This window comes from Brassica napus, chromosome A2 (genome assembly GCF_020379485.1).
Source record: "Brassica napus cultivar Da-Ae chromosome A2, Da-Ae, whole genome shotgun sequence".
Lineage (NCBI taxonomy): Eukaryota > Viridiplantae > Streptophyta > Magnoliopsida > Brassicales > Brassicaceae > Brassica > Brassica napus.
In genome coordinates this window covers 6,241,929-6,264,927 of record NC_063435.1, presented here as the reverse complement: position 1 = coordinate 6,264,927, position 22,999 = coordinate 6,241,929, and the positions used below count along the sequence as shown (strand labels likewise).

General features: G+C 32.1%; 3 protein-coding genes and 1 long non-coding RNA gene across 5 annotated transcripts; 3 read left to right on the top strand and 1 right to left on the bottom strand.

Moving 5' to 3' along the window:
- The first annotated feature begins 231 nt into the window (after window positions 1-231).
- On the top strand, window positions 232-4,237 carry BNAA02G10100D. The gene is made up of 3 exons (XM_048761418.1): window positions 232-312; window positions 391-1,127; window positions 1,195-4,237. The coding sequence occupies exons 1-3, from the start codon at window positions 232-234 to the stop codon at window positions 1,523-1,525; spliced, it is 1,149 nt and encodes a 382-aa protein (XP_048617375.1). The 3' UTR covers window positions 1,526-4,237.
- A 5,183-nt stretch (window positions 4,238-9,420) lies between these two features.
- Window positions 9,421-11,954, bottom strand: LOC125584025. Of its 2 annotated transcripts, none has more exons than XR_007321033.1 (5): window positions 11,752-11,954; window positions 11,598-11,666; window positions 10,867-11,506; window positions 10,672-10,754; window positions 9,421-10,516 (listed from the first exon to the last, which is right to left on the bottom strand). It is a non-coding gene; the product is annotated as an uncharacterized LOC125584025 (long non-coding RNA). The 2 variants fall into 2 exon arrangements; XR_007321032.1 differs by having other exon boundaries at window positions 9,424-10,516; window positions 10,672-10,731.
- Window positions 11,955-13,611: 1,657 nt separating this feature from the next.
- Window positions 13,612-15,339, top strand: LOC106418885 (CBS domain-containing protein CBSX5). Its single transcript, XM_048751744.1, has 2 exons — window positions 13,612-14,255; window positions 14,366-15,339. The coding sequence occupies exons 1-2, from the start codon at window positions 13,903-13,905 to the stop codon at window positions 15,213-15,215; spliced, it is 1,203 nt and encodes a 400-aa protein (XP_048607701.1). The 5' UTR covers window positions 13,612-13,902; the 3' UTR covers window positions 15,216-15,339.
- A 3,593-nt stretch (window positions 15,340-18,932) lies between these two features.
- LOC106418904 (MLO-like protein 11) lies at window positions 18,933-22,516 on the top strand. Its single transcript, XM_013859640.3, has 15 exons — window positions 18,933-19,667; window positions 19,752-19,809; window positions 19,888-20,129; window positions 20,228-20,344; window positions 20,423-20,483; window positions 20,621-20,715; window positions 20,788-20,862; window positions 20,944-21,029; window positions 21,108-21,157; window positions 21,234-21,274; window positions 21,353-21,523; window positions 21,599-21,634; window positions 21,721-21,788; window positions 21,860-21,920; window positions 22,007-22,516. The coding sequence occupies exons 1-15, from the start codon at window positions 19,527-19,529 to the stop codon at window positions 22,208-22,210; spliced, it is 1,506 nt and encodes a 501-aa protein (XP_013715094.1). The 5' UTR covers window positions 18,933-19,526; the 3' UTR covers window positions 22,211-22,516.
- Window positions 22,517-22,999: the final 483 nt, after the last annotated feature.

Sequence of the window (22,999 nt, the reverse complement as noted above, 5' to 3'; positions counted from 1 at the left end):
GATCTTATTAATATAGAAAAATCACATATGTACTACTCTTAATGTTTAGTATTAAAACTTATCAGATATCATATCTAACTATTTTCAATTGTTATACTTTATTTTATAGCTTCTTTCTCGGTACATACTTGTTTTTAAAGATTTTTTTCACTATTTAAGTTTTCTGTAGATTTTTTGCTATTATTTGATATATATATATATATATATATATGTATATATGTGAAGATCACAATGAGTTGGAACCTGGAAGAGTTTGGAGTTGCTTCTTGGACAACAATGTCTCTTCTTTTCAATCAATTCGTAGAACTCTTTGTAAGCTTTTTACTAGTCACTATCAACAGAATCCAAAGTGTTTTGCTATGTTTCCTTGTGATAATTCTCTAATTTCAGGTTGATGAAGAAGGAGAAGAAGATCACAAGGCTCGCTTCGTCTTCGCTTCATCTCCACAGAAGCAAACCCCTTATATGATACTTGAAGGTGACAAAGTAGGAGAGTCTTCTTCAGAAGCGGAAAAAATTGTTATGAACTTCAAGTTACTTGATCTGAGAAAGGAAGAGATCATCGAAGTTACACACAAGACATTTCCAAAGTTGTTGTATGAAGGGTCACGAGTAATTGGAAGCTCACGTGGCTGGACAGCTTTTATGAGCAAACATGATGGAACTGTCTATCTAAGCAACGTGTTCAATCTAGCGTTTTCTAGAGTCATTGCTCTGCCTTCACTTTCTGATCCTTTGCGTCTTCGATCCACTGCAATCGTAAATGTCTCTATATCTTCTCCTCCTGACCAAGATGATGGTTATGTAGTGTTCGTCAAGTTCTTAGGCAGTAACCTCTATTACTGTAGGCCTGATCGGGTCTCACAATGGACACAAATGGATATTGAAGGATCCCATGTAAACTTATGTGACGTCATTTATTCCCCAAGAAACCAAATGTTGTTCCTTGTTATAATAGGAGCAAGTTACTTGCTTTCTTTTGATGTCAACATGGAGAGAAGGTATACGATTTTGAACTTGAGAAATTTGCCAAAGATGCCACAATCCGAGTGGGAGTTGTTGGCTTTGTGTTGCAAGAGTGAGCACATGGTTGAGGCGCCTTGTGGCAAATGTTTCATAGTGAGACGGTACTACTTATAACTTGAATAACTAAATTAACTAATTAAAGACAATAACTAACAACATTTCGTGCAGGTATGTGGAGACATATGACAACAACGGGATTATATTCAAGAAAACCAAGCGATTCATGGTGTTTCTGCTAGATAAAAAAGTGAAAGATGGAGAAATTACTGCTAGATACACTAAAGACATTGGAGATCTCTGCATATTTTTTGGTACTAATGAAACGTTTTGTGTGGAGGCAAGCAAGTATCATGGACTTAACCCTAACTCAATATATTACATAGGATATGGCCTTGGTGTTTACGATATCGGTTCGGGAATATTCTATCATTTTCCTTCATATATGCCTCTCAATTCGCCTCTTTGTCTCTTACCCATCTTATCTAATCCTCATGTTTGATAAGATTGTGATAGTTTTTTCTCTTCATATATTCTATCATTTTCCTTCATATATTCTATCATTTTCCTTCATTTTTTTTGTACACCCTTTTTCGATGTTTGATAAGATTGTGATAGTTTAATGGTAACCTTTTGGACTTGGCGTATACTACGTCAAGTGGTTAACAAAGTAGACTGTAACAAATGATCGATCCACATTCTGGTATTAATCGGAAGATTTTTAAATTAGGTTAGGTAAAGTGATACATTTTTAGAATATCCACTCTGAGATATTATTTATATTTTTCTTGTAACCGACGAGATAGTATATATAGTTTATAATAAAAATATGTTTTCAAAAATAAAAATAAAACTTGGCCAATGCCGTACCGGTTCTTTAAGGTTTTATAAACAAGAAAACATGTTTTGTTCATTTACCTCAAAGTTCAAACGACATGAAAAGACAAAAGTTGGAGGAGTTACAAACTCATATTACGAGTACCACGCCATCTTTTATATTTAACATGTTTTTTGCTTACATAAAAAATCTAAGTGGAACTAATAAATTTTTACTGTTCACCAACTTTTTTTTAACATACGTTTATCAGGTTCTTCAGAAATAACAAATTTAGGAGATAAACAATTTAATCTCTAAAATGCTCAAATTAGAAGAAATAAAAAAAAACAATTTTTTTTTGCTGCAACTGATCATCCAAAAAGGAATATGCTGAATAAACAAAATATGCTGAATAAGGAATATTTATTATGGAATAATAAATAGAATATTGAATGAAATATGATACAATTTTTGAAAATAGTAATGGGATAGTGAATTTCATTCATTTTATTCATTCGTTTATAATGTGGAACAGGGGGGGGGGGATTTTACAAAAGACTTTTCGAATATGTATGATTGTTTTAATTTTTTATAGGAAATGAACAACTAAACTATACTGTCTCCTTAGAACAAAATCAAATTTTGTCATTTTAGATCTTTACTACCCTTCTTGTATATAAAAAATCATATCAATATTTTTACAATGCAAAAAAATAAAGGAAAAAAAATAAAAAGTGATGTAAACACGTATGTGCATGTAAAAAAATTATTTTTGGATTCAAAAGATGTTTGGAATAATAAGTTTAAAAATGGTCTAAACGTAATTTATCATCTATGGTGATTTAGAATTTGCAATCAGCAGAAAACACAATCATCTAATGGACATAGAATACGAAATATACCAGTCCAACTAGTACTCCAGCTTTAAGCTTATCAATCTACAACAACACCCACCACAAGTAATGTGTTAAATCCATCAGAGAGAAATCAAGTTCATGTTTAAAGATTAAAGGTGTTTAAAGATTAAACCTGTATACTCAATAATCTTCAAATAAATCATAAGGTTTTGAACTTCATCAATCTGATATAGAACCGTTTTAAGCTTATCACCACCAAGATTAGCACTTACGTTCATTCTTATCATTGATGTAACCTTCGGAGCTAAACCCATGGATCTGGCCACCGAATCAAGTGGGAAATTTGGACGCATCGAATCGATTCCACTCTAACCGTAAAGCAGTTTCTCGCAATAAGCATCAACTTGGTATCAAAGAAAGATCAACTTGGTGATTACGACATGTTTCTTTGGATCTGTTTCACGTTGAGGGGCGGAAACGGTGGCTGATGCAGAGACGAATGATCGTCTCCTCGTGGGTTTCGCATTGGTGATCTGATGAGACTGTCGATTCGAAGGTTGATGAGTAGGTTTGGTGGAGAAGCACGGAGAGAGATGATGATTGAAGCGCTCTTTTAGTAATAAAAATTAATAATAAAATCTGTTTCTAATTAGTTTATTTAAAATATAAATATTGTATAATTAGAGAGTTAAAATGGAATTAACATTAATATTAATTCTAAGTAGACAATAATCCATAAAATGATTCTAAAGGGATAATAGATAAGTTCTTTTGTTCTTTTTTGACAAAATTCTTTTTGTTATTGTAACTAGTAAAATTTAATGGAATTCTATGGAATCAGAGCCGGACCTACATTGAAGATAGGGGTGTCATTCGACACATGTAAAATTATAAAAATTAAATCTGTAAGTCTAAGACAAGGAGTTACTCTAGTTGTTTTGGTTAAAGTTTCTAGGTTTGACATACATTAAACTAGATTCAAGACTCCAATATGTTCATTTATATATTTTATTACTATTTTCTCATAAGTGAGTAATTATAATTTTGATAACTTTACATATATTTTGACACCCATAAAATAAAACTGGATGGAATGATGCACTTCACACAAATTTATCACATTCCAGTTGTAGAATTTTGTTTTATTAAAACCTTTTAATCGTCAATTTTTGTTGATTAGCAAATGAATCAATTCAATGAGAAAATGCACCCTAAAATTATATAAAATATGATTTTGAAAGAAACTCAAACCATTGAGAGGCGATCGGTAATCATCTTCCTCTACATGTACAATCCCATCAATTCTATCAAGATTGGTGATTGGGTTTGCTGGGAAAACTTTTGGACCAGCAAGATCCCGGTGTTGCAGGAAGTGCATGGTTTAGCAGACTTACATCCAAGATATCACTTTCTAATTCCAGCTTCATAACTCTTGTGTTACATTCCACCTGATGTTCAATATCTTTGCAGGGAAAGAGTTATTAGAGTATCATATTGAAGTTTTCGGATTTTTCTCAACCAGATTTCACGATTTTGGAGTCAGCTTTGATTTGTGGACTTTCTATATTTTTATGTTTTATAATAGTTGTACCATTATAGTAACATAGAGCATCTGCATTGTTGCGTTTCTTCAAGAACGTCTCTGATCGTTATTATACTTTACATTTTAAGATAATTTGATTATGCATTAAAATTAAATGATGTATAAAAAGTTATGCCAATAAAACAAAGACAAGTGTAGACAAAATCTCTCAGCTCCCTTTGGTAATCTCTAATGATCGATTCTGACTTTTTTCAATGCCTCTCTCCTACCTTTCAGTTTTTAATTAATATTTTCTATGAGAGATTTTTGCATGTACCCACCAATGCGGATGGACGCATAACGGAACTAAAGAGACCTTAATGCTAACCACACATGGATTCATTTTACCATAGTCAATAGAAAGTTGGGACTAAAACGTTAGTGAAGACATCCACGTGAGGTCAGCATTAAAATCTTTCCTAATAATTTAAAGATTGTATATACAGTATACGTAGCGGCCGAGAATGTGTCACAAACGAGCAAGAAAAACGTGAACTGCATAAGACAAGATGGTCTTATCGGTGGCAGTATTATATAGAAAACACGTTTAAATTTTAATACTGCCACTAAAAGCGACAAGAGTTGACCCCTTTTGCAATTTTAACCAAAATATCAGTCACACAAATATTCATATATACTTTAAGACGTTGATCATATCGTGACTTTTGAGTTTCGACCAATATTATGGATCATGAGAACGTATGTAATATCATATAAATATTTCAGTAATGTACCTTTTATAAAATTAATTCATGACCCAATAGTATAAACATATGATGGCCTTTGGCTTGTTGATAGGTGTGATCCAACAACTAGTTGATAGGTGGACCTTTTTATCTGTTTTTATAAGTTAGATCACACCTATCAATAATTAAACATTGGGGACGTTTGTCCTCATATATGCTCAATGAACTAGTTTGGAAAACATACGAGAGTTCTTCTTATTGATCTTTAAATGTCTCGCATATTTAAGTTATCTAAAACTGAACCTAAGGGAAAATGTAACATTCAAAATAACTTGATAATGTAAGCTTTGTTAAGTTGATGAGTGGCCTGAGGACTAATCAATCCTCTCATGTCGGTTCGAATATACATATTTAGGAATTTCGAACTCCGACGAGACGGTTTCTTTTCCCCACATAGATAAAGGCTAGGTTGTCGATGTAGAATGGTTTATTTCATCAAATTCCATGAAAAATATAAATTTTTGTTGATTTTTAATGGTCATTCTATTTCTTAAAACTATCACTGATATGGACACATATATGGCAGAGCCTACCGTGGCTAAAGCTGGTAAAGCTAAAACTTTAGGCACCAGAAAATATTACATATTCTTAGAGCATCTCCATTGGGTTTTCTACCCATTAGAGTTCTAAACATTTATATGTGTGTATGTATATATTATATAAGTGTATGTAAATATGGGAACTATTTTTTGGGGAAGAACCTCATGCAAAAGTTCTAAGAATCAGATTTTTAAAACCTTTGCATGAGGTTCTTCCCCAAAAAATGGTCCCCACATTTACATACACTTATATAATATATACATATACACATATAAATGTTTAGAACTCCAATGGATGGAATCCTCCAATGAAAATGCCCTTAGGGAATCAGTGACGCAATGTGTATTTGGTGCGGGGGTAAAAGTGCTCTTAAAAGCTTTATTTTGCTTTAGGTGCCATCACACATTGGTCCGAGCCATTGGCATGGTCGTGGTTTCTTCTTGGAAAGACAAGACTGTTTCCCCAAATGAATGGTAGTGATGCGTCCGGTTGAATTCACGTTGTTTCTTTTATCAAAAAATTGTAGACGTGTGCTATATAACTTAACTAGATGATACTCCGCAATGAACGGTAATATGAAAAGAAACATATTAAGGAAAAGCATGGAATAGGGTGTACATATATAATTTTTGTTGAAATTTATCAAATAAAGTTAATATGATCAATTTAAATATTAAATAATTACTTTACATGATTCGTGGTTCAGGTGGATATAATGTTTTAAATCGATTTTTGTGTACATTACGTGAAAACCGGAATCCAAATAATTGCAAACCAACTTTGCGATTTGAATAGTGCTTTGACGTCTATGCTAACGATGTATTATCGGTACAGCTTTGACACTAAAAACATATATATTAAAGTTGGTGATGTAGCGGAAGCTTTTAGAAACAAAACTATAATTTGAGAATACTTTTTCATTGCTTAATCAAAAGCTCTTTAGAGTTTTAGAATACTTTTCTCAATAGTTTATTGAAACATTTTTTTAAAAACTCGTTTTATTAATAATCAATCAACTGATATAGCAAAAACTTTTAGGGATAAAATTAAATCTGTTGATTCTAAGAGTATTTGGAAACTAGGGTTTGAGAATACTCTTCTCAATGCTTAATGAAAAGTTTTTTAAGATTTGAGAATACATTTTTTAGTGGTTTTTATACAAATATCTTTATGAAAACTTCTTTTATTAATCAAATTAAAATTTGTCTACAACTCTAGGCATACGAAGCTATTTATATGAAAATCAGATAACCTTACAACTATTTAAAAATCCTTAAGATAATTTTAACTAATTAAGATAAATACCAAAATAAATTATAAACTATATAATTAATATATTTGGAATATATTTAAATATATTTCTGCATCAGATGGCACAAATATGTTACTTGAAACGGTCCAATTAATTTACCTAGCAAGTTATCTGTATTATTAAAGAGAAGTACCAATTAAAAAATACCCCTAAGTTTTCTAACTTATTTACACTTCGATGCCACTGAGAATTAAATTAAACTATATATTTTAATGCTTGTCTTTTCCAGTTAAATTAATGAGTTTTCCTTAATCAAATTTAAATTTAATGTCATTAAATGAACCTACCTATTTTAATGCTTGTCTTTTTCAGTTAAATTAATGATTTTTCCTTAATCAAATTTAAATTTAATGTCATTAAATGAACTTAAAAATATATCATATTTAATGTAACTTATTACGGACGAGTACAGCTCAATAATGAACTAAAATTTTATTTTTACGAAAATGTGAATCACTTGACGTATATAATATTTAAAATATATTAACTACAATATAAAAAAATGCATATAACCTACCTATAGTTTAGTTTGAAATGATCATGCTCAAATTTTATATAGTCAACTTACATCATGCACCGATCGATGTACAATATTCAAACCACCTATTGATTTTTTAAGCTTTATAAAAAACAAATCAATAAATACAAACTCAAAATCTAATATCGTCTATTAATCAAAACATAATATCTTTAGTGTCTATCTTTAATGTATTTATTAAATATAGAAATTGTAACCATAATTACACTTATTATAAGAATAGATTTGATTTCAATCAATTGATTTATTAATTCGGTAATTGATTTGCTTGCAGAAGAGGAAACAATAAATTTAAAATTTGTAAGAATATAAAGATATAGAGATTCCAACCAATTGTCTATATTTGCGTATGATTTTCGCATAATAAGCTTCAAATTGAACATTGAAAAAGATAGAGATATTTTTTATCTTTTACCGACACAGAGCTTAAACAAAACAAAGAGTTAAATACAATTTGTTTGTTACACTTCCCGGAAAAAAACGGTTATAACATGGATTTTCATAATATGGTCTTTTAACATATCATTTAATAATTATCTTGACATAAAACAAAGACTATAAATAATTTAATATTAATAAAATTATGAAATTATTTACAATTTGATGACTAATTCATCGCCCTTTTTATATGTTAAATTTTTCATAGAAATTTTAAAATCATTGTATTTTCTTTAAACATGTATAACTAATTTATAATCTTTTATGCCATACTAAGTCATAATATAATATTTTTTTCATATTTTACATTAATAACCATTATTTTTGTATATCGTCTACAATTCTCTAATTACGTCTATTTGTTCAATTTTTATATGATATTGAATATTCGTCACAAATAGATGATTTAAGACGCCAAAAAAAATATTTACTTGGTGAATATAATACATCAAATATTTCAAATATATCATTTAGTTAAATAAATAACCGAAAACCAAAAATTTATACACGACCAGGTCAGGATCTAGTTGTATTTATTACATTGTCTGTAAGGTGAGTTGTCGTGATGACACGTCCCCATAAAAAACAATGTTACAACTTAAATAATGATCTTCGATTGATTAATATATAGATGATATATGTCTAACCGCATTGAATATGAAAGATATTGTTTTACTAATTGTAAATGATTTAATTGAAATGAACAACTATATATACAAGTACTAGGGTCGGCCCGCCCTACGGGCGGGATTTACTTTACTTATGATATATGTAACTATGTAATTGTATATTTTCATTGTGTGTGTTTTTGATAAGTTTTTGCAAGAGAATTGTATAATAACGTATGTAGTTTTTAATAATATTAAGGTGTGCAAGGATTAGAGATTATGTATGTTAAGATTAATTATGTTTGATTTCGATGTTTGTGTTTATATTAATAAATTGCTGCCTATAACTTATCATATTGGGTGGATTAGGTGTAGGTGTTCTTGTTTTTTTTTTATAATAATTATGAATTCATAGTTTGTTGGATAATTGTGAATTGCTATATTTTTGGTTTTCAAGAATAGGTTAGTGGTTCTCATAATTATCAATTTGTACGAATGCATTCGTTACGTTTTATATTAGGCTGAATATGATATTTAAAACTGTATAAAATATTAAAAATATAAATATATTGTTTATATTATAAATCAACACTTAAATGTATAGTTATAATATCATTTCAAATATTTTAATTCGTCTAAGGTCATTACCTAGTTGTAAAGAAGATAAGAAAGTTACAAATTTTGAAGTTGAGATATAGTATTTGTTTACTATTTTGTAAATAGTTTGATTTTTTGTTAGTTTCTTATATTTTACAGTTTTAATTTAATATTTTGTAGTTTTCTATAAATGAATACTATAATTTTTAATGTGTTTTTGATGTAGTTAATTTTTATATTTAACTATTTAAAATAAGGTTATATTTTATGGAACCAAAGATAGCGAGTAATAGTAAAGAAGATGAAGATAGATATAAATTATTTTTTTTACGTTGTTGAACTCTGTTTATTTTAGGTTGGGATGATGTAATTTTTTGTTTTTCTAATACTTTCTTTAATTTATTTTTTAAAACTTTTGATAATCTTTATAAATTTTGTTTTTTGCATGTATGAAAATATTAAAAATTACAATAAGTATATGTATTTTGTATTTTATTATATGAATTTTGAATAAGATTATATGTTGGGATGATGTAATTTTTTGTTTATTCTAATACTTTTTTAATTTTTTTTTACTTTTGATAATTTCTGTAAATTTAGATTTTGTATGTAAATATGATGTCACGATAATATTAAAAATTGCAATAAATTTATGTATTTTATATTTTATTATATGAATTTTGAAAAAGATTATATGTTAACATATTTATGCCAATAAATTAATTTAATTGAAAATGAACCCATTCTTAAAAATATTTAAAAAACATTCACTTCCTGCAACATTGATACTGAGAATTAGGTTATTTTCCCGTGAAAACTTAGAAACAAAATAACTTATCTAAAATATATATAAAAAGTGAAATAGATTAATTGTTTTTCTGTTCATTCGATAATGAGAATATATTTTTAATATGATAAACAATACAATCTGTGTTATTTACAGAATCATAACACACCGTACACAATGAAGCCACTTTTATATTACTAATTCTTTATTTTGTCCTTGACGACAATGACAATTCTTAGTGTTAAAAATAATCATTAATTTTGGTCATTCTTTTCTTTTTTTTTGAACAAATAATTTTGGTCATTCTTCTTCACTTATTTGTAGGGTAGAACGTGAAGCTTTTATCTACCATCTACACAGTTCAGCTTCGTCTTGAGCATAGTACTAAGAGAATATAGCTGAAGTGTTAAAACTCATCACACAGAAAATGATACAAATATGCGTAAATCGCTAGAACATATTGCTTTTCTGAGCTTCACTTAGCGATCTTTTAAGAAGCCGTAGGAAAATCAAAAACTCCATACCAGTTTTCTTAAGTAGCTTTTCCGGCACCTCTTTCTTCTCCTTGATTATATCCGTAGGGCCTAAAAACTGAGCTGATTCGTCTAAAACATTAGCCTTGTCCACATCCTATCCGTAACCACCATATTGTTCTGTTTCTATGTTATACTCTGCAACCACAACAAAAAAAACAGGTCAGGGCGATTCCAAGACCACAGCTCTGTTATGTCGAACCAGATTATCCCATTGAAACATCCATAATCACAACTCGGCTTCTTCCTGGATTGAAAGCGAAAAACCCATTTGATATGTGTCAGTAACTTACGCTTTAAAGAATGTATGTTTGTCTTCCATTTGATAAGACTACTGATGTAGCTAGTGTAACCTGCCATTGCACCATGAACAACGCTATGGGCAAGAAGTATACAGTCAACATTGTTTGATGCATTTCTTGAACAGTTCGAATCATGTATGTACGATCTAAAAGCAAGAAACGAATAAATGAGTTTGAAAGGAGTACCTTCGGAGGGAGTAATACGATCTTCTCGGTTTCGACATAAAGCTCTAACTATCGGATCCACGCTAGTTAAAATATAATAATACGATCTTCTTGGTTTCGTCTTGGTTTGTAATAGCCTTAGTTAGAGCTTTTTTCTTCGTCAGCTTGATTTGAACCTCACAACTTCCACCTCCCATTCAACAGTTTTCAAACCCTCTCTTTCTTCCAGAGACTTCTCTTTTGGTTCCTGCTCATGATCATCAAGATCGAACCTCACCGGCACTTTTGCTCAGGCATCTTATTATTCTTTAACTGAAACCTCACAACCCTGAGTGGGTTTGACCTTCTTTCTAAGCCGGAGGGATTTGTCAATCTTCTTGGCATTGTGCAAGCAATGGGAACCACAGCCATGTAACTTCAAAGCTTAGCATCTCAACCAATGTAGCTACTATGCCGGCTATCATCTCTATGCCTTTGTTTCCCTGATCAATGCAGAGATTGAACAATGCTGACACAGCTGCTCTCGGGTCCCGTTCAAGAGAAGATTCAATAAAGCAGGCATTGTACTGCCTATTATGATCTTGTTCTCACTCACGGAACTCTAAACAGTGTCGCTGCTATGTCTACGCGATTAGTTCTCATATGATCGATTGCTCTTCCGCTGATGGATCATAAGCATTTCAAAAACAGAGCAGCCATCATCTCTCCATAATCAAGTAGAATTTTAACGTAAGGTTGAAGAGAAATGGTACCGTTAAGAAGACGTGTGAAAATGCGGTTAGATTCAGTTCGACTCCAGGTTTCAGAGACAGAAGCAGAACCTGATACATCATATAATCATAAATATATTTAGCTTTATGCTCGATTCAAAAAAAGTTTTTATCAGAAACTTATCCATTTACTTACTGTTTTGTGATGGTTTCATTGAATCCTTCAGCACCTTCTCTTCGGACTTCTGACCCAATTTCCCATCGAACCAAAAGAACTCTATTCCTCTTCTTCTCAAAGGAATCTCCAGATGATGCAAAAACAAAGTATATTTGGGATTGCTGTGAAACCGTGAAAACTCTTCCTATTTCTTTACAATATCAACACTGAATAACCACTCCGTTGGGCATGGATAAGATTTTTTTTCTTCAGTAATATCCTGCAAATTGTTTAAAACTATCATACAATAATCTACTTTTTAAAACAAAAACATTGTTGAAAACTAAAATCTACTGAAGCAAAAATCTTACATATGAGATTTAACTCAAATGATAAGATTTGTAAATCTTAAAGGAAAAAGTTGGGTTTGTTCTTTTAAATCCCCGGAGCTACCTTGGCATCAAGGAGAGCATATCGACGCCCATAAAGATCTAAGAAGAAATCCAAAAGAATCGGTTGAATGTAGCCCGTAACAGTTCCGGTTTCCCTTTGTCAGCGAGAAGAAATCCCCACCGCGCCTGACGTCTCTCGCCTCCCATAACCGCAGCAACTACCAGATTTCAAATCAGAAAGAAGAACTTTCGAGTTAGCCATTTCCCCATGAATCAACAGATCAAGAATATGATTTTGAGAGGGGAAAGGCTTACCTTTTTATACGCTCAGTGACACCGCCTTGCCGAAGGGAAATTCGCATTCAAGGCTAGATATGGTTGATGGAGTTAAGAAGATGTTTAATGCGACGAATCTGTAACTGAGAGCGTTTCGGTTGATGAGAAATAAGATCAGACGACGTGATCGAAACGCTACGAACAGATTCATCAACTCGAACTCAGCAACTTGATGTCTTCAATGGCGGAGATGAACCCTAATTTTCCTTTGGACATGTTAGAAGATAATTAGGGATGAGTTTATTCAGCCATGCCAAAAACCCACAAAATTAACAGTAGCCCAAAAGAAACGTTGATTCCTTTTAATGAAACGCAGCGTTGGACACGTGGAAGACTGTGGGAGCTTGACTTAGTGACGTGGCTCTCTCAGGAGAGAGGCACATTTTTATATATATATATATAGATCTTCTATAATATTCTTCATCTACAAAATATAAAACAGTAGCATTTAACTATATATAAGTCATTTTAAGCCAAAAAAAAAACTATATATGTCACTATTCGACGTCTACGATAATATACTCTCTCATCCACGGTAGTGGTACAAAGTAGTCACCTACTCACCTGCTAGCTAAAAAGGTCGACGTCAATTTAATCCTGGTTCTGAACTGTCACGTTGATGTGTTTACTTATCCCCATATAATCTTGAATTTTGTTTTCATAAATTATTATGTTATCAGTAAATAAACACTCTTTAACCTTTTGGTCATCAACTTAAATTTCGAAATAAAAATATATACTACAAACCTCAATTTTTTCAACCCCTTTTTTTTCTTTTTAGTTTTGTAACTTTTCTGTTTCTTTTGTAAATAAGGGTACAAGTAACTGTTTCTTAGTAGTATTTTTTTTTTACCTAGAGTTGTTTCTTAGTATTATATTTCATTATTTCATTATATTTCATTTGACTTTATACAATGTAGAAGAATGAATAGAAATATAAAGACTATTGGATATATAATGCCTATTTATCATTTATTTCCATATATTTTGTATTTGTTTATTTCTCACCATTTATAAGATCTGAATTTCTATTCAAAACCTAAGTTTGGAATAAAATTCTATTCAATTTTTCATTTTATAATATAAAATAAAAATGATTTACTCTAAAAATAGAGTAAATAATTGTTTTTATTCCTCACTCTGCAAAACGAAGTATGGTTGAAGTAAAACTCAACTTCAAAATAGAATTATTCAGTTTTGAAATTAAAGAAAAAAATGGAGTAATGGTCGAATCTAGTGAATTTTGTAATTCTTTTACGTAAAACAAGACATAAAAATATAGCAACTGTCGTTGAGTAAGAGATTGATATAAATTTTACCAATTAGCCTTTACACAGAGTTGTTCTGCATGTTACTTACATCGTACCCATGTTCCTGTTTCTTATAAATACAAACTCTTTTCTCTCTTTCTCCTTCGCACTTGCAAAACCAAGTTTTCATTCTTTCTCGTAATTCTTCTTGCATGGCAATAACCCTTTTGTCTCACGAGGTATCGGACCTCTGTATCGGCAAACCGCCACTACGTTGTCTCTCAGCTGTCACAGCCACCGTCGCTGACGCCATCGCTGCTCTCAAATCCTCCGACGATCCTTTCCTCAGCCTCTGGAGCTGTAATCACGACGAAACCAATGATGATGACGACAACAAGAAGTGCGACTGCGAGTGTTTGGGTAAGATCTGCATGGCGGATGTGATCTGTTACCTGTCTAAATTCGACAACAAGGTTTTGTCTCTTTACTCCGCTTTCAATGCATCTGTCTCTGTTCTTCTCCCTAAATGTCGTTCCATCGTCGTCCATGTCCAATCTTCATGCAAGTATGTGTGACAATACATCAAGATCCAGGCATTGCAATGGGTTTCTTGTTTCTGTTTTTTTTTCTCTAGTTCACGAAATTCAAAATTTGATTTTGGTTTTGATGTTTCAGGTTAGCTAAAGCCATTGATCTGATAACCGGAGGAGCACAAAATCTGATTGTTCCGATTCAGACAAAGAGAGGACAGCACAAGGTTCCGACCCGAAACGCTGTCGTTTCGCTCACCACCACAACAACAACACACAAGAACAGCCGCCAGTTCTGCTGGATCACCCAAGAAGACATCATTAGATTCTTTCTTGGTTCCATCAGCGTCTTCTCTCCTTTAACGTCGATGTCTATCTCCGAACTCGGCGTGATAAACAGTACACGCGCTTTCCTCGCCGTGGATTACTACTCCTCAGCCGCCTCTGCCATCACCGCCATTTCTCTCGCCATTGCCAATAATATATCCGTCTTGGTTGTTGATGGTGGATGCGATGTAGTAGAATATCCACGTATAGCTCTAATCGGCGAGATTCTGCCGATGACACTCGCGTGCTGCGATGAAACCGCCGCGGCAGCGGTTGCTACACTCTCCGCCGGCGAACTGGTGACGTACATTGAGGGTAGTGGTCCGCTGGAGAGTCACGTAAGGGTCGTCAGGAATCGTCTTGAAGAGAAAGGGATGGTGGGTTTGATCTCACTCGTCGATTCCTTGTCGGGGTCTTCTTTGTCGGATGAAGAATCTCCCACGGGGAGAACGAAGTCATATGGTCGGTCAGTGAGTAGAGCGGCGAGGATGGCTAGGAAGTCGGTGGCCATAGTGTGTAATCGGGAAAGCTCGTTAATGGCGGTGATGATACAAGCGATTGCTCACAGGGTAAGCTATGTGTGGGTGGTTGATGAAGATGGTTGTTTTATTGGTATGGTTACTTTTGTTGATATTTTGAAACTTTTCAGAGTATTTTTGGATGATTAAAACTAATCACCATCATCATCAGTTTTACTACTTTTTTTTGTTAGGTTTTGCATAAACAAATCCATAACAAAACGTTGTATGATTTTTTTTTTGTGTGAAAGATATGTCAAAAGTTCTTGAAGAATATTTCGGTTTGTGTGTTCTTAAATCTGGTTTTCAGATCTCCGTGACAGTCCTAAATCTTGATTTTCAGTTCATAGTCTCTCTTACCACATGGACCATCGTTTGATTATAGAATTAGAGAACAAAATAAATATAGCTAACCAAGTGATCTTTAACATGATCATATGTGTTTTGATTATGTGTACATATTTGTTTTGAATCAGTAATAATGTTTGTAGACCACGTGCATCAGCTGCAATTTGTGTCTCACGCTAATCCTAAACCTAAAGAATGCAAAAGTTGATGAGTCTCTGTCTAAAAGCTTTGTGAGAGTGACATTATTGAATCTAAATGAAAAAAATAGAAACAGAAAAAGCCATCAAGTATGCGTGAATCGTGATGTTGATTTTTAGTAAATGAAAGATTGATTCTCTTTAGTTAATTAGTACACACTTGACTTTACATTTGTTTTTTTATGAACACACACTTAACTATTAAGATCCAGCTACATATGTCCAAAATTTTGGTATTTGATTTGTACGGCTTGGTGCTAAGTGATACATGTTTGGTCAAATGCCACATGATATTAAAATCATCCATTGCGTTTGGTACTATGTTTTAATATGTGATCTCGTGCGTTTTTGTCTCGTTTAGTCGTTTTGATTGTGAAAGTTGACGGTTTAAAAAAAGTTGAAAGTTGGTTGAGTAATGAAACACTACTATTAGGCGGAAAACATATTTTTAAGATTTGGTGAAAAATGCAATTTTACGATTTCGGTGGATAAAACACAATTTTGTGGGTTTTAAAGGAAACCATTTTTATTTTGACGAGAAAATGAGATTTTCTGTTCTCGTTGTAAAAATGTTTTTTTTTTCCGATTGAGAATAGCATATAATAATTATAATAACTAATTTGATTAATTTTATATTTTTATTAAAGGTATGTAAGTTCTTTTTAGATTTTGAAATTTAAATATTGCATTTAAACTCTAAATTTCTTTTGCATTTCATATATCTAAATATTATAGATGTCGTATCTAGATGCTAATGCAATAGTGTTCAAACTAGCAACATTTTAATACTAGTATCCAAATGTAGCTTTTGGATACGTAAACGAAAATGGACTTAATCTATACATGCACACGTATGGATTCAAATTTGTACTTGTTAAAGTTGTGACTGCGAAGTAAGCCTTATGTGGATCCCTCCTCAAATCCATTCGGCTTTTGCTTTTTTACTTTCCTTTTTCTGTCAGCGGCTTTTTAATTTCTATTTTTAATGGATTTGCAACGTTCCCCCAATATAACTACAAAAATCATAATTGTATAACGAATTAGCAGATTAAATAAAATAAAGGGAAATTTCAAGACCTCATATTTCAATGCAGTTGATGCCTTTAGGTAGCTTCAGTGTTTTGAAACCGATATGGACCCGCGGTTGAACCGGAAAATCTAGTGTTCCATAAAAAAATCAATTTGAATTTTGTGAAAAGCCCAATATTTAGAAACCCGCAAAAACCACTAAAATCCAGAATCCGAGACCGATTGAATCAATAAATAACTTTTACTTTTTGTTTTAGTTTTAGTTTTTATTTAGATTATGTTTTATATTATATTCCAATTAAAAAGTTAGGTGCTGACAAAAAAAAAGGTTAGGTTTTCCTATCATCCTAAAAATTCAAAATTTAAGATTTCAAAATTATAATTTTATTAAAATTACTTTTTGGTCAATAACAATTTGAAATCTTTCTAAGTTATGGGTGCTTGGAGAATGAAACACATACTCTCTCCAAAAATCTAAAGTACCAAATAGACTTCTAGAGAAATTTTCTAGTCAACGCATATGTTAATTTTGTAATGACTAATTGTAAGTTTTTCATAGAAGATTTCTAAAGACGTTTGCTAACTTTTCTTTGAGAGAAAACTTTCCGAAAATTTTTCATAGAAATGAGGTTAGTTTTACAATTGATCAAAACTGTGCAGAAATTCAACTTTCTTATAGAAAATTTCTGGATAAGTCTATTGTGAATAGGCTTCTAGAGAAGTCTACTTCGCCCAAAAGTCTACTTTCAGAAAATTTGAGTAAACTGGTGGAGATATCGTTTTATTGTTACGGTAAGTCTTTGAAATGTCGCAAGGAGTTTACTAAAGTCAATATTGCAATTTTCAATGAGATTATAGAGGGTTAGAGAGTTATGAAGAGAAATACATATTACATTTATTTTGTAGCCATCCAGAAAAAATAAACAATGTGTAAATTTTTCAAATTTTCAATTAGGTTAAAAAATTGGTGTAGAAAACTTCTAACAAAATCTGCTACTGTATTACAATTTAATAGAATTCTCCACAAATCTACTAATGTATTATTTACATTTAGTATACTTCTGAAGAATCCTCACAATCCTAAAGTTATAATACGTTTAAAAAAAAGATAGTATTTTAGTGCATAACTTCTTAGCAGATTTCTTAAGAAATCTCTTACCCTAAAAAATAATATTAAATAATTTAATTAGATAACAAAAACACTGCAATAAACATCAAATAAACATCTAAAGTGTTTAATATATGCAAACTAAACACTTATATGTCATATTTTAATTTAAAAAAAATGATTCAAAATTCTAAAGCCTAAACCTAAAAATATACATTCTTGAACATATTTTACCAAACTCTAACTAATGGACAATCATGACTTAAAATCTATATTCATTAATCCACATGAAACACAATTTTAAATTGACATGATTAAAATTGTTTATATTTACATGATTTCAATTTATTTTTCATCAAAATATTTCTCAATCTTTTATAAATTAATATTAAAATTAAATACATGAGTAGATTTTCTGAGAATTCATTGTCTCGAAAAGAATTCCCAAAACTAAAAATGTTTATATTTTTTTGTTTGATCATAAGAAATAAAAAGTAGTTATAATTTCATTATCATTTTAGGTTATTTTTCCATATGATTGAATATGAAGTAAATATTTACCATATAAATTTAAGTTTTAGGTTATTTTGACAAATTGCCAAATAATTATATTCCCTTCCTTTACTTTCTAATTACATTTATTAGTTTTTCACACACATTTAAATAAAGTAATACTGTTTTAAGATACATATAATAAAATAAAATTTTATAAAAAGATAATATAATTGTGTAATTTCACTAAATATTATGAATTGATAATTAGTTTCTCTAAAATTTGTATAAAATAAATATAATATTATGTTATTAATTTTCAAATTTAAATTCATATATTAATTTTATTATAACTGTGTTTTGTAGAATTAAGTTTTAAAATACATTTACATTAAATAATACTCCCTCCGTTTTTTAATATAAGTCGTTTTACAGCTATGCACGTAGATTAAGAAAACCATTAATTTCTTATATTTTCTAAACAAAAAAATCATTAATTATTTACTTAACCACAATTCAACCAATTGAAAAATAGAAGATATATTACCATTGGTCATACAACATTAATTATTAATAAATTTTACATAAAAAACCGAAAACGACATATAATTTGGAACAAAATTTTTTTTCTAAAACGACATATATATTAAAAACGGAGGGAGTATATATCTAATACCTTAAAAAACTAAATAATTTATGGGAAACAGTTACATTAACAATGTTTAAATTAAAAAAATATTTTAAACTAATGAAATATCGTATTTATATTATTATTAAGATATAGAGGCTTTATTGTAAATAATAAGAACCGAACAAATGACCAGAAAAAGAGTAGTCAAAAGCGGGACCCATAGGAGTGAAAAGTGGAGAGTATCATGTGGGGAGAAGCTTGTCTTCGGGTATCTGTCTGAATCTTCCCTCTCCCTTTCCTTTGCTGTTTCTTTTTCTATTGTCAACATTTATTCATTATTTCCATCTGGTCGGTTTATGTTTGTTCTGCTTTCTACACTGAACAAATTAATAATTTTAGCTATTCAAATTCATACTCACCTTAGCAAAACACTCTCTCTCAGTCTAAGCGACCTGTATCGGCGTTTCACTGTGTTCCTCTACCGCTGATTAATTGGGACTCACCACTAACTTTTCAGTTGCTCCGGTGATCGCTTTAGAGACACTTACACCGGAGGCGTTACGGGACTGCGGGTTCCGACTTTATTGGAGTCCACAAAAGGAATGTGAAGAAGTTGCAAAAATCAATCCTGAGTGTGAGAAATCAGATTTAAGAAAATGGGAGAAGGAGACGACAATGAAGCAGAGTCAAATGAGAGATCGTTGGCCTTATCACCTACTTGGTCTGTTGCTATAGTCTTGTCTGTCTTCGTTCTTGTTTCTTTGATCGTTGAGCGCTCCATTCACCGCCTCAGCACTGTGAGTAGTACTACCCTTCTCCATTTCAAATCACTTCCTCATGATCTTGAACCTTATTTCTTGACTTTTTGTTACTGTTCATAGTGGTTAAGGAAGACAAAGAGGAAACCTATGTTTGCTTCTTTGGAGAAGATGAAACAAGGTTCTCTTCTGATTCACCAAAAATGAAACCTTTATGTGTTTGGTTTTCTGAATAAATTTTTTTTTTCTTTTTTTTCAGAGTTGATGCTGCTTGGCTTCATCTCACTTCTTCTGACAGCTACCTCTAGCACAATAGCCAACATCTGTCTCCCTTCAAGTTTCTACAACGACAGATTTGTTCCTTGTACACGTTCTGAGATTAAAGAGGAAGAGCTTGGAAACGAATCATCTGTCAAGAGGAATCTCTTAACCAAATCCTTCTTCTTCAGCATCTTTAAGAGAAGAAGGTTGGAAGGCATTCACCATCCTACTTGCAGCGAGGTTGTTCCATTAATCAATACTTAAATGACTCTAATCTTTAGACATTTTAGAGTCTGCTGTTCATTTCTTAGAGATTTTGTATATTCAAAATCTGGCAGGGGCATGAGCCGTTTGTTTCATACGAAGGACTTGAGCAGTTGCATCGCTTCATCTTTATAATGGCGGTTACACATGTTACTTACAGCTGCTTGACCATGCTCCTTGCTATCGTTAAGGTAGTATCTCTTTCTTCAGCTCAAGTTCTAGCTCATTTGCTATTAATAATTGTTGATTGGCCTGCTTTTCTTATCCAGATTCATAGTTGGAGGATCTGGGAGGATGTAGCTCGCATGGATCGTCATGATTGCTTAACTGGTGAGACCAAATTTTCTGTCTTCATGATCACAGTATTTTTTTAGCATTGATGCTGAGTTTGTTCAGTGATGTGGTTCAAGGACTTTATTGTTCATGTCTCAAGTGAGATAAGATCTTTTTTTTTTTTTGGGTGGCAGCGGTGACAAGGGAAAAAGTATTAAGAAGGCAAACAACGTTTGTTCAGTATCATACATCTGCTCCTCTGGCCAAGAATAGATTGCTTATATGGGTGGTTCGTTTTTGGATCTCATGGAGATATTGTTGGTTCAGACAGACTGAGATGTCTTTGTTCTTGTGCTTGCAGACATGTTTCTTCAGGCAATTCGGACATTCTGTTGTTCGTTCTGACTACCTTACTCTCCGGAAGGGATTCATTGTGGTGGGTGATAACTCTGTTCCATATGAATGTTTCAGTCTCAGTTTCAACAGTATATGAACTTTTTGTCTCTTTAATGAGCAGAATCACCACCTCACATTGAAGTACGATTTTCACAGCTACATGATTCGTTCTATGGAGGAAGAGTTCCAAAGGATCGTTGGTGTAAGGTCAGCTCTCCTACTATTTTAGCAAAATCATATCAAATAAAATGACTGAATAATATTTGCTTCAATGATCCTCTTCAGTGGGCCGCTTTGGGGGTTTGTAGTTGCTTTCATGCTCTTTAACATAAAAGGTATGACTAAACAAATGTGAGCAATCTTCATATTGTATTAGATTTAGTTTTAAATATTTGCCTCTTGATACTGCAGGATCAAATCTCTATTTCTGGATAGCAATCATACCTGTTACTGTAAGAACTACATTTTCATATCAAGCATTGCCTCTTTCTGTTTCTGAAACATCATAGCTTCCCACTTTTTTTTGTCAGCTTGTTCTTCTGGTTGGTACCAAGCTGCAACATGTAATAGCAACTTTGGCATTAGAGAATGCTGGTTTAACAGAATATCCTTCTGGAGTTAAGCTGAGACCTAGGGATGAACTTTTCTGGTTCAATAAACCAGAACTACTCTTGTCCCTTATCCACTTCATCCTATTCCAGGTTTGACATAACTCATCATCAAACCACTTTTGTATTTGTAAAACTTGCAGCTTATTTGCTTTCCATCTTCCACAGAACTCTTTTGAACTGGCTTCATTCTTCTGGTTCTGGGTATGACAAATGAACCATACATTGAATTGATTTGAGCTTATAAGTTTGTTTCTTCAACTTAACAATACATTTTTTTTTTCATTCAGTGGCAGTTTGGTTACAACTCTTGCTTCCTGAAGAATCATCTCCTTGTTTACTTCCGACTTATTTTAGGGTAATAAAACCCTTTTTTTTCCTTCACAAAGTAGTCTCAAGACTGTTTACCAATTGATTTTCTCTTTGTAGGTTTGCTGGACAGTTTCTATGCAGCTACAGCACACTCCCACTATATGCATTGGTTGCTCAGGTAATTGAGAAAGCTTCTTGACTATAGATAATATCTGAAAACTCCCTAGAGGATATAATGGATAGTTTAATCTGTTTGATTCCTAGATGGGAACGAACTATAAAGCGGCTCTGATACCTCAGAGGATAAGAGATACGATTCAAGGTTGGGGGAAAGCGACCAGAAAGAAAAGAAGACATGGTTATTACGGCGATGATTCGACTGTTAGGACAGAAACAAGCACGGTTGCATCTATTGAAGAATATGACCATCAAGTGCTTGATGTTGCTGAATCTTTTACACAACAATAGAAAAAAGGAATTGAGCTTGAGTTGCAGCCAATCCAACCTCGTAATACTTCTGCTTCTGCAGCTAATGAATCTTCAAGTAGAGCTGGAACACCTCTTCTTCGACCTTGTGTCTCGATTTCTTCAGCAACGACCCCAGAGCTAATAGTAGAACCTATGGAACCACTCTCGAGATCATCTTCATTGCCAGTGAGAAGAGAATGATAAGATGAGTCACGGTTCTGAAGATTGGTTTAGAGGAGTACAAGTTTGTAGGAGTAATTTCAGTAGCAAAACATAAGGTCCTTCCTAGCTCCGAGCTGTCTGAATGAAAACATGTAGATTATAATTGAAAAGGTTCACATTCGCATTTGAACAAAAGAGAGTACTTTCAATTATTATGTATGTATTTAATGTACATGCAATCATTGTTCACGAAATTGTTGTCTCAATAAATTTAAAATTATTATGAAAGAAAAAGATACATAGAAGCTAGTTAAGCAATACATGTTTACTGCATAATCCTAGAGCTGAACATGTTTACTCGTGACTCGGCTTATACTCGTTTGCTCCGTACTGTCTTGAAAAATCAAGTATTTGGTAATTCAAATCGGATAACAAGTCAAAAAATCTTACTACTTGCAAAAAAAAAAGGCAAATAACAAGCGTGTTATATTTATGAATATTTGTCCCGTAACTTATTTTATTACTTGTTCAGTGTTCTGTTACATATTATTTGTTGCTCATTCTAAACAATATTTATTAACTGTTTAAAAGTACTTGTACCTACTAACATAGTACCTATTAATCCTT

What these genes read in the sequence shown, in the direction of transcription:
- BNAA02G10100D (XM_048761418.1), top strand. Translation starts at nt 232, where the DNA reads ATGAGTTGGAACCTGGAAGAGTTTGGAGTTGCTTCTTGGACAACAATG. An exon ending in ATCAATTCGTAGAACTCTTT is followed by an intron (nt 313 to 390) that starts GTAAGCTTTTTA and finishes CTCTAATTTCAG; the next exon opens with GTTGATGAAGAAGGAGAAGA. An exon ending in AAATGTTTCATAGTGAGACG is followed by an intron (nt 1,128 to 1,194) that starts GTACTACTTATA and finishes CATTTCGTGCAG; the next exon opens with GTATGTGGAGACATATGACA.
- LOC106418885 (XM_048751744.1), top strand. Translation starts at nt 13,903, where the DNA reads ATGGCAATAACCCTTTTGTCTCACGAGGTATCGGACCTCTGTATCGGC. An exon ending in CATGTCCAATCTTCATGCAA is followed by an intron (nt 14,256 to 14,365) that starts GTATGTGTGACA and finishes TTGATGTTTCAG; the next exon opens with GTTAGCTAAAGCCATTGATC.
- LOC106418904 (XM_013859640.3), top strand. Translation starts at nt 19,527, where the DNA reads ATGGGAGAAGGAGACGACAATGAAGCAGAGTCAAATGAGAGATCGTTG. An exon ending in TCCGGAAGGGATTCATTGTG is followed by an intron (nt 20,863 to 20,943) that starts GTGGGTGATAAC and finishes TTTAATGAGCAG; the next exon opens with AATCACCACCTCACATTGAA. An exon ending in TAGCAATCATACCTGTTACT is followed by an intron (nt 21,275 to 21,352) that starts GTAAGAACTACA and finishes TTTTTTTGTCAG; the next exon opens with CTTGTTCTTCTGGTTGGTAC.